Raw genomic sequence first — 12,047 nt, 5'->3', positions numbered from 1 at the left:
TCTAGATAGGAGGCCTACGTACCCAAGTAAACCACCAAAGCCTTTCTCCTTCCACCTTGTGTTGATCTCACCCAAGCTCAAAATTATGAACTCTCTAGAGGTTGACACACTAGATAAAATGATGGGAGAAATGAGTATAGAGAAAGGTTGCTAAAACATCTTTGAATCTCTATGAGATGGTAAGAGAAAACAAGAGAGAAAAGATGAGAGAGAAGAGAGAGAGGATGGTGCGGCAACGCCCTTGAGGCTTAGAGTTTGATCCCTCAAAGCTCTCTTTTATCTCTCTTTAGCTTTTCTTATGGCTCTTAGATTAAAGTGACTAATCCTTGTCTATTAGATCTTATGTACCTTTTGTCATTTTCTCTTTTACACATCAACAATTTAAATTTATGTTTGTGACCCCATGTCTTTGAATAGGTACATGTCAGTCAAAGTCCTAAGGAATATATCTCACATTAGATGACACATGTGTGACAATTAACACCATACCTTATGATCAATCAAGAAATTAATCATATTAATTCTCATTCCACATGTACCATTTTCATAATTCATTTATAGGTGTAAGCCCCCATATGTTTCTCTTAATTTGGCTGTGGAATTTAAACCATTTTAACTTTCCCTAATAATTAGAATTAATAAAACCCAATATTAATTCTCTGGGTTCCACAAGCTTGCGATTGTCACTTAGAAATGTGTCATGGTTACCCAAACTAAGGTGAATGGTGGTAGAACCTATTCAGTAATGAGTACGATATGATTCAGTCTCTCTCTCATCTATGTTCAAATGACTATGCATGTGGGCACAGTTTCAATGTCAATCTCATTGTTTATAGCGTATAGTCAAAATCACAACTCTGATGCTTTGGCCAAAGACTTTACGAGTCAACACTCCCTTGGACATCTCTTTCGATCTATGGAAGGTGAGAGATTCCATGTAATGCATTCATATGTCTTCATGTGTGTGCCACTGTACCAACCTTACGTATGTAACCGATGCTTAATTGTGTTGGTCCATTTTACACAGTCAAAATACATTGACGCTACACATAAGACATCTAAGGACTATTTCATATTAGTCATAACCCTAGAGAACCTTTCTTGACATGTCATAAACACTCCGTGCAAGTTCTCTTTGTTGGTCTGTTTAATGTACGTGTCTACTAGCACGCACACACATGTCTGCTCCAGTGACTCTTCACTGTGGCTTGAAACTCACCAACTCCTTTAATGAGAAAAGCATCAACATGTGCTAGTCTTCTTCTAGGTTGGAATGTTAATGCCCCAATTGATATTCTTTCGACTAAGAACATTAAGGAAATCTAGGATTCAAATAACATGAGTTTCAAAGGCTTTCCCTTAGCTCATCGTGTTTCGTCTCGCAGACATATATCTAGGGACACATTATACTATTGTAAACATAACAACAAATGTATTAACCAAAAGAATAATTTTTCCCATTAATTGAAATAATCCTGAGTCGTTAATTCACCAATGTCCTAATTGACTTTAGGGCATATTTCCTACATGACTCGTTTATTTCAACCTACCTGGTTCGGTTTTGGCCCTAAAATGCATTTTTTTGTAATTGTTTAAACTATTCCAATTGATCTTGGCCCGGCCTCCATATATTGCCCATTTGATCTTAACCATCCATTGTTCTCACCCACTTTGCCTATAAATAGAGACTTATCCCCCTCATTTTCACTTGCGCATTCTCCTTGAGTTTTGACTTTTGAGAGCCTCTTTCTCTAAAATTCTTCTCTCTTAAGATATATTTCTTCTCTAAGACTTACCACAAAGTTAAGAGTTCTTAGTTGAAATATTTTCTTTCTTTTGGGAGCAAGCTCCTATTTTTGGAGAAGCTATAAGTATAATTTTTGGTTGGGTTGTCTTAAGATGCCATTAAAGACACATTTGGAATACTGAACAAGTCAGACTATTCCAATTAAAATGGACAAATGTCATAAACCATGTTTGGTGCATATATTAAACAAATGGAATGAGACTAGGATTTGGCTATGAGTTCAAAATATTTCTCATTAGCTGACCGAAATAGATACACGAGTCTCAATTGGACAACGATGCCTAATGCTTTCTTTAATAAAATTTGTCCTAGCCTACTTTGCATTGCATCTATCATTGTCGCAAAGCACAACTCTTCTGGATTACAAAGCCTTCGATTTCAAAACTTCTGCAACCTAGAATGATCGATGGATGTTGAGATCGATGTCAAGATAAGGTATTAAAAAGAAGGAAAAAATTTACAAACATAACACATACTTTGATGATTGTTTCATTTCAGGACATTAATTTTGTTTTGTGTTAATGAAGGACACATACTTTCATTTTGTGTCAATTAAGGACCACGTTTTTTTTCAGTTTTTATCTCAACTTTGGCCCGACGTTGGACTCATCAAAACTCCACCAAATTCAGAAATTATACTGGGTTTAAAGATATGCATCTACTCTTTACAACCATATAAAGATCACCCAAATCAGATCTCTACAACTCCAGATAATCGGCCCCAAAGTAGGGTACCCGAAACTGTCCGATTTTTCAAATTTTTTTCCAAAAGTCCGATTGGACAGTTTCGGGTACTCTACTTTTGGGCTAATTATTTGGAGTTGTAGATATCCGATTTGAGTGATCTTTATATGGTTGTAAAGAGGAGATGCATAACTTTACCAAGTATAAGTTTTCTGAATTTGGTGAAGTTTTGATGAGTCCAATGTCGGGCCAAAGTTGAAATAAAACATGGTATTTAATTGACACAAAATAAAAGTATGTGTCATTCATTAACACGAATTAAAATTAATATTCTGAAATGAAACAACCATCAAAGTATATGTCATGTTTGTAAATTTTTCTCTAAAAAGAAACGAAAAATGAGAACATGCTCCTAAAAAAGAGGAACCATGAACTACATATTCTTTTTTAAGAAAAAGAAATTATGTATTAATAGTTATTAATTTTTTTTATCTGAATTATTTAATTTGCATGTAAAAAGGTCAATTGGCGCGCACGCATGAGCGCTTGCCAAGGGCTAGTAGAAGATAAAATGTTGGTTAATGTAAGATGCTTGCTTGCAAGTTCCAATGTATTATCTTATGAGTTGTGTTATAAGTAGGGAGTTAAATTTCGAAATTTTCGGAGAAATTTCGTTTTTTTAGGATATGAAAATTTTAACACTAGTTCGACAATTTTTCGGTAGTATTTCGCTGAAATTATCGAATTTGGAGAAATTTGGTGAAATTTCGCTCAAAAACCCAGCCATCTGTAGAAGATTTCGCTCAAAAACCCAGCCGCTCAAGAACCCAGCCATCTGTCTTCTACATTCTCCTTGCTGGCGGTTACAAACCCAACCACCGGAGTGATTTGGGAGGGAGGAGAGAGAAGGGAGAGAAGAGAGAGAAGAGAGAAGAGATAGATGATGGAGAAGATCAGATCGGGCCCATCGGGGAGGGAGAAAGAGATTGGCGCAGGAGAGAAGGAGAGAGAAAAGAAAGAGATGATATATCATAGTGGTTGGGAGCCTATGTGCAACATAGTGGCTGGGAGCCTATATGCAACACAGTGGGAGAGAGAGAAAAGATAGAGAAGGAGAGAACCACGGGAAGAAAGGAAAAAGGAAAGAAAAGAAAAAGGAAAGGAAAGAAAAGAAAAAAAAAAGAAAAAAAAAAAAGGTTTAGAGTTGATTGGGATTTGGGGTCTTTGGACAATTGGAAAAAAAAAAAAAAAAAAGTTTGGGGCTTCGTTTGGCTCTTTTAGGGTTTCGTTTAGTTATTTTTAAACCTTAACCATAATACATTTTTATATATAAAATAATAAAAAATACTTTGAAGGCCTAAATCCTAATATCTTATATTATATATATATATATCCTAAAGAATATAGAGTATATAGAGTTTAGTGTATAGATTATAGAATATAAAAAGATTATGGTATATAGAGTATATAAAATTTAGTATTAGAGTTTAGTGTATAGATTATAGAGTATAAAGAATATATTAATTTTATTTATTCATTATACCAATTTTATTTAATAGTATTTGCCTCCAGCACGCATTATGTTCATTTTATATCACATAAAACCTACTATACAATTTGATTTCTTTAATATTTTTTATCAATGTTATAGATAATATGTTAAATAAACATATGGTAAAGTTTTATTCAAAATTTCCGTATTTTGATAGCAATTTCCGTCGTTTCCGTCTAATTTTTATTGAAATTTAAAAATCTTCGAAATTTCTGTCGAAATTTCCATTGAAATTTTTTCGAAACTCGAAATTTTATTTTTTGGTTATAAGTTAGTTTCTTTTTGTTAATATAAGTTGTGTTTAAACTAAGGGCTAATTCAGTTCAAGCCTCCATCAAATTTATTTGGTATCTAATATTCAAAATATTTCAATGTCACATCTAAAGTTAGTTTAAAGTTTCAATGTTATACATTGGTCGATAAATTATCATGCAGTTCCAATTTTATTTTGGAAGTAAACACTAAATTTGCATCATATTAGAAATACAAGAAATTAAAATTAAAGAAAAGTCACAAAGCCTCTTAAAAATACTAAAAATCATTTAGAAGAGTGTACTCAATTCAGATTTTTAAAGACTTTTTTTAAGTGACAGACTTTCATAGACTTTCAAAATTATGATAGACTTTCAAAGAGTTTTATAGAGTTTTATAGACTTTCATGAAGTTTTATTAAAAAACTTTCATAGACATTTGATAGATTTTCAATGACTTTTTGATACAAATATCATTGTGAAATATTGTAAGATAATAGCATCCGTATATCACAAAGGGCAATGAAAACGCAATGAAATCAAACAGAAGGGCAATGAAAAAGTAGTGAAATCAAACAAAAAATGACAAGCTGATGAAAGAATAATCTCCAAGAAATCAAGATTGTTAAGAAACCTACTAATATATTGAATGATCTAAAACTGGTCTTCAATATTTGTCAAAACTTACTATTCAATGTTACATAGATAATATTAAATTTAGGTAACGTTGACGAAAACGAGCTTCCAAGTGTGAAGACAATTAAATTAAAAAATAAAATAATACATAATGAGAAATGCATATAAGTTTTAAAATTTGAAAGAAATAATGTTGTATTACTACTTAACATATAAGTCAAAAATTTAAATAATGTTGAACTAATCTCTTTATTATTGTATCTAACAGATAAATCTAACTCAAGTCATCCTTGAAACTCTCAACGTAAACATACAAAAAATAAAATGGTGGAACAATATATTATAATTGACATGTTGTAAACCCATAAAACTAACTTCTGGAGCACTGAAGTCTGGAGTTAGAACCGTATATGACAGGTCTATTTATATGTAATGACATAGTGATGGGACAATATAAGGAATAGGTGTATCAATGTTGGAAGGGACATACACGCGCACATGCAATGCAAAAGGAGGCGGAGAGAGAAAAGGGGAAGCCTTTTCTAAAAAGTCTTTCAAAGTCTTGAGGGGGAATGGAAGAGAAATAAGAAGATTTGGTATGTATACTTTAATGCCAAAAGTCTTTCAAAGTCTATGGATTTGAGAAATCTGTGAAAGTCATTGACATTTTGAGTACCATATGACTTTCATAGACTTTTAAAAAGTCTTGATTGAGTACCCCCTGACTTTCATAGACTTTTTAAAAGTATATAAAAGTCTTGATTGAGTACCTCCTGACTTTTTAATTTAACAAAAGTCTTTAAAAGTCTTGATTGAGTACCTCCTGACTTTTTAATTTAACAAAAGTCTTTAAAAGTCTTAATTGAGTACACCCTTAAACGAATAAAACTGAAAAAAGATTTTTTTTTTTTAAACAAATTCTGATAAAAAGGAAAGCAAATTACATTTGAGCCCATCAGAAGCAAATGTTAGTCATTTAAGGCTAACGCAGTCTCCCTTTTGTTAGAAGCAAAGAAACAAACAATCATATCCCTTGTTCCTCCTCCAAAACTCAGACCCCCTCACAAACTGAAATTCCCAAATCCCAATCAATCAAGCAATCAAAATCCCTCTGGTTGTCGACCCGACCCGACCCAATTGCGCGATGGTTCCACCGGCCGGTCCGACCCAGCCGATCCTGCAGTTCCTGAACAACGTCCTCTCCCAGCGCGGCCCCTCCGCCCTCCCCTACTCCGAAGACACCAAGTGGCTCATCCGCCAGCACCTCATCTCCCTCACCTCCGCCTACTCCTCCCTCGAACCCAAAACGGCGACGTTCACCCACAACGACGGTCGTTCCGTCAACCTCCTTCAGGCCGATGGCACCATCCCCATGCCGTTTCAGAGCGTCACCTACAACATCCCCGTCATCATCTGGCTCATGGAGTCCTACCCACGCCACCCTCCCCGCGTCTACGTCAACCCCACGCGCGACATGGTCATCACGCGCTCTCATCCCCAAGTCAACCCCTCCGGCTTGGTCTCCATCCCTTACTTGGAGAATTGGGTTTACCCCAGCTCCAATTTGGTCGACCTTGTTCGGAATCTGAGCGCCGTGTTTAGCCGAAACCCGCCACTACGCTCTCAGCCCAGAACGAATCCAAATCCGAATCCAAACCCTAACCCTAATTCTAGTCATGGGCATTCGTTGGTTACGTCGAATTCTAGTTATTCGAGCTCAAGCTCGGTTGACTATGCCCGCGCCACAATTCCACCCAGGGCCTACCCGCCGTCGCCGTACGGTAGCAGTGGGTCCTTTTCTCGGCCTCAGACTGACGATCCCACCGAGGTTTACAAGCGGAATGCAATCAACAAGCTTGTGGAGATGGTGCACGGGGACGTGGCCGGGCTGAGGAAGATGAGGGAGGCCGAAGTGGAAGGCTTGTTCAACGCGCAATCAGTGCTTAGGCAGCGATTGGAGCAGCTTAACAGAGGTTTGAAGGAGATGCTGGACGAGAAGGAGGGTTTGGAGCAGCAATTGCAGATGGTGCTGATGAATTCTGATGTTTTGGAGGGTTGGTTGAGAGAGAATGAGGGGAAGACCAAGTTGTTGGATGGTGTGGACGTGGACGATGCGTTCGAGTGCGTGGACGTGCTTTCGAAGCAGATGTTGGATTGTACGGCCTCGGATTTGGCTATAGAAGATGTAGTGTATTCCATGGACAAGGCTGTGCAGGATGGGGCCATACCCTTTGATCAGTACTTGAGGAATGTGAGGTTGTTGTCCCGCCAGCAGTTCTTTCATCGTGCCACAGCGGCCAAAGTCAGGGCTGTACAAATGCAATCACAAACGCAATCACGGGATGTTCAATTGCAATCACAAACGCAATCACGGGATGTTCAATTGCAATCACAGGTTGCTAATATGGCTGCTAGGCTTTCACATTATGTTGCATCATAGTATATTCGTGGTGGTTATGAGTGTTGTTGGAACGACTGACTGCATATTGGGGCTCCATTTCTCGGCTGCTTTGGTGGGTCATTATATTAGAAAATGGTATAGTTTGAGGTTAGATTCCTGTGAAAATATGTCCATGCTTTTTTTTCCTTTATGGTTTTTCAAGATTCTTCTTTTACAATTTATCTCGATAGGGTAAAATAGATTATTTCTCTGGGGAATATGTTATTTTTCAATAAGTACTGTGTTGAAACGCATTTTTATTCCATAATTTTTTTTATATGAATATCTGATATAGCCATTTCTCCTGAATTATAATTTCCCTGTAGTGTTTTATGTTTCTTTTTTTTTTCGCTGGTTTATTTCATTTCCCTGGTTCAATTATGAAAGCATCTTCAGTTTTTTTTTTTTTTTTATTGTTTTGTGTGTTCTGTAATGTATCCTTTGATGTGGTTTGTTATTACCAAATTAATATGAGAAGATGGATGTGGCTAGGAACTCTTGAAAACCAACCTGAGTAACTCATTTGGAAGAATCTATTGGTTTGTGGTAATTCCTCTAAAGTGACTAAGTACATCTTGCTGCTTAGCTAAACAAGTACATCATACTTGTTACTAGATAGAAAATTATGGGGTGAAATGTACACCACTTCATTCGCTATAGGGATAGAAATTGTTTCTCTGGAGATTTTCTGTGAATTGGCTTTGCACAACTCTTTATTGTTGATGGCGGTTCTACCTGCTGCTGTACCAGGTGTTGGAGAGATTAATTGGTTAACTAGGTTTGATGATAAGTTTTTTCGCTCCTTTGAAATTTTAGGTCATTATATAAGTTTGCTATCAGTGTATAAAACGCTATATTTTAAGTTTTTAGTTTTACTATTACTTCCTCTTCTTCTAAAGATTTAATGATTTATCTTTCTTTCCTTTAAAAAAGAGATTTATCTTTCAATACAATAGTTATATAAAAAGTTGATATTTTTATTGGATAACTCCCTCCTCGAGCTTGAGGTTTCAATTTTTTCAGAGTGATGCTCTCATTGACTTAGGCTTTACTAATGGTTGTACTTGTTTTGTTGAAACCCGTATTGTGTTTAACATTTCCTGCTGCAGAATAACAATGTAAGATGTGAGATGATTGACATAAATAGACAGGCGGTTTGGTAGCCTGGCATCTAACCTACAAAAACTAAAAACAAAATTATATATCTCCCCTCTGCATTCAAATTATTCTCAATTTCATTCTTCCTTTTTTCCTCTCTTTTTCATGTGCTTTTCTTTTAGGAGTTCCTTTCACTCCCCTGTTTTTAGCGCTTGTTTTACTATGTACTAGGTGCTTGCTGAATGCTTGATTCAAAATTGATGGTGTCTGTTTGTTCTTACAGACTACTTCTAGTCAATATCTGTGGTATATTGTTATTCCATACCAGAATGAATTTTGACAAAAGTCTCCATTTTAAGAATCTCTATACTTTCTGAAGTTTTAACAAGTTTGGTGTCAAAATATTCTAATGGGTTCCATGCAAGGTTGAAAATATCGGAAATTTCTTAAATATCGGTCCTTAAATTTACGGATATATTGATATAAAAAAATATCGGTGTAAGTAAAAAAAAACACATAAATTTTAATGAAACTCTAAGAAATATAAAATCAACCATCAATTCATATATTAATAAACAAGTAAATTGCATAAACTATTATTTCTATAATGAGTATATGATATGCAAGAAGATATAATTCCCATCGGTAATAATTAAAGAGAGTCCATCTATGTCCAGAAATATGAACTTGATCAAATAGTGTTGCTTTTGCAAAGAACCAATTTGTTTATTTTATTGTTTATTATTCAGGGTGAATGGAATTGAAGATCGAGTCTGTATCAGGTAGTCATTTGGGAGACAGAATGTTAAACATGTATGCCTGCATACACATACATTTCTATAGAAAAGAACTTATAGTTTGTAAGGGCAAAAAAGCAAGGGTATTCATGAAGAAGGATCATGCTCATCTGCCTTTAAAAGCTCTGCTGGCATGCCTTTAATAACATCTAGTCCATTCAAATAATCCTATGCTTTATAGCATGCCATGTCAGCCAGACAGCTAGCATAAAGTTTAGTCATTCTGGCGAAGACTTTCCTGTGGTTTGAAGGCTTATTTAAATTTCACAAAAAATAGAGGTAGTCATTGTGCTTAGGGAGGCAATGGGATGATACTAAGCTCTGTATAATAATGAGACAACTTTAGATGAAATTTGGACCGAGATATTGGAGTGTCCTATCCCTCAAGAAAATCATACATTTGTCCATAGTGGCCTGAGTGGCTTGAGTTAAGTATGCATCCCATTAGGCTTTGATTGCTATTCAGTGGCTTGAGTTCCTTAATGATTTTCTGTTTGCACTTTGAATTATAACTGGTATGAGGAGCACTGTATCTGCAGAGCTCTTTTGTTGTTGGAAGAGAGCTTTATCAACCCAGGAGTTAAAAACTGATTGAAAATTTGAAACTAGTGTTTTAATTTAATCCTAAGTGAGTCCTATGAAGGACATATTATGTTGTATAGATACCTTGTTCTTTTTATCTTTTGCCTTCCATATTTGTTCAATCATAGCCTTGATAAATGGAAGTATCTAATTGAATTTGAAGGCTCTCCACTCACATGAATTTCTTTGTTGTCTTGCATGGAATTGGATTTTATGACCCGCAGATTATCTCCAATAACAGGCTTCAAGAAAGCTAGTCCAAATGCTAGGCGTTTTGGATTATTCTCTTTGCTTAAATCTTTAAATTTGTTAAGATACTGAATATCGTGAATGATGCATGACAACTCTACAATTATAATTAGCAAAGTGCAAAATTGGTTTTGGCCAACATTTGCTGTATCTTTGAGAATTATTATTATTGCTACATCAAATACTACCTATTGTAGTTTGAAGAAATTAGATCCTTATTATACAGTTAAAACGTAAGCAGTCGTGGCAACAAAAAAAAAAAAAAAAAAAGTAAGCAGTCGTGGAAAAAAAAAAAAAAACGTAAGCAGTCATGCACTCGTACATTTACAAAGGGAGGCGATTTTTTTCACTCCACCGAACTGCACTTCCACTCTTCCATTAATTTTTTTAAGGTCTGTTGATTGTAATTATTAAATTTCAATTATAGTTTAGATATTAAAATTAAATAGCATTTTAGATTAGATACTAGTTGAAAAGTAAAAAAAAATAATAAAATAAAATGTATTAGAATTTACAAATATTACATCACATGCCACTATAATAAAAAAATAAAAATAATATTCATCACAAATATTACATTAATTTATACTATATTGTATTAAAAAAAAATCAATCCAGTCACAACTTAATTGTGACTGTCTTGGTAAATTGAAAAAGACAACTCACATCAATATACTATGTATTATTTTGACATATATTTATACTATATTGTAATATGATTTCTCTAAAAAAATTTCAATTAAGTCACAATTTAACTGTAACTGTCTCACAACTTAGATGTGACTGTCATTCAATCACAACTAAATTTGAAGTTCTGAGTGTCGTACAGTCACAACTAAATGTGAAGTTGAAACTACATTAGCAAATTTTCAAGATAATATAAAAACCTCAAAAGCAATTTTGTCAAAACCTTATAAATCTTAACTAACACTCATCATATGTAGGCTAAAGGACAAAAATGTCAAATGGAAAAAGTTCAAATCAAAGGGACCAACATATTTGTGATCTAATCTAAAAAACTACATTTAAATTTGGTAGTTCAATTGAAATATTATATAGTTTTTATGCTATACCAAAAAATTATTGAGATTTGGTATTTAATCCTAATTTTTTTATGGATTTTATATTTTTTTTATCTACTGATTTTCTATATTTGACTTTTTTTTTTGGCCACTTTTCTATATTTGTCTTTAAATTAACACAAATGCATTCCAAAAAGTAAAAAAATATTAAAGGCAAATTTGAAAATTAATAGATAAAATAATATAAAAAAAACATAACAATTAAAAAGTGTGAGTGAAGACTTGTGAATTGCCAAAATCATCTCCCTTAAAAAAACAAAAATTACATTTCACCCACATGAACTTTGAATTCGATCTCACTTCACCACCTCAAAAAATTGTGTTAATTTACTACCTTAATTAAAAATTTGTTACAATGTACCATATTGCGCTCATTTCGTCTAAACTTTCGTTGAAAATAAGGATATTTTGGTCTTTTTAATTCAGTTTTCTATTGTGTCAAAGCGTGTAAAGTGTAAAAATTTCTAATATTAGAAACTTGAAAAAGACCAAAACACTCTTAATTTTAACAAAAATCTAGACAAAATGAACCAGAGATGGTACATTACAACAAATATTTAATTCAGGTGGTAAATTGATATATTTATTTTTTAGGTTGTGAAGTGAGATCGAGCCCAAAGTTCAAGTACGTAAAATGTAAAAAAGCCACCAAAAAAAAAATTACATAATTTTCATGCTAATGAGATTGATATACAGCCTAATGCAGCTCAATCAGTATTTGGTCCCAAATTTAAATTAGACCACATGAAATATTAAAGACATACCACAATTCTACTCTGGAGATTGTTCCTTTAGGGAAGTGGAAGAAGACTGTAGGGTTTAGGTGGATCTTCACCATTAAGCACAAGGGATATGGTTCGATGAGAGGT

At 34.2% G+C, this 12,047-nt stretch overlaps 1 protein-coding gene across 1 annotated transcript; it reads left to right on the top strand.

Annotated features, from left to right (window-relative positions):
• Positions 1–5,929: 5,929 nt before the first annotated feature.
• LOC147283699 (protein ELC-like) lies at positions 5,930–7,688 on the top strand. Its single transcript, XM_086244396.1, has one exon. It carries the CDS (start codon positions 6,075–6,077, stop codon positions 7,368–7,370), a length of 1,296 nt encoding a protein of 431 aa, XP_086100522.1. The 5' UTR covers positions 5,930–6,074; the 3' UTR covers positions 7,371–7,688.
• The last annotated feature ends 4,359 nt before the right edge of the window (positions 7,689–12,047 follow it).

Source organism: Dryas octopetala, chromosome 5 (assembly GCF_963921425.1).
Source record: "Dryas octopetala chromosome 5, drDryOcto1.1, whole genome shotgun sequence".
NCBI classification, from domain to species: Eukaryota; Viridiplantae; Streptophyta; class Magnoliopsida; order Rosales; family Rosaceae; genus Dryas; species Dryas octopetala.
Note: the sequence above shows the minus strand (reverse complement) of the source record. Positions and strands in the feature narration are given on the sequence as shown.

What these genes read in the sequence shown, in the direction of transcription:
- LOC147283699 (XM_086244396.1), top strand. Translation starts at nt 6,075, where the DNA reads ATGGTTCCACCGGCCGGTCCGACCCAGCCGATCCTGCAGTTCCTGAAC.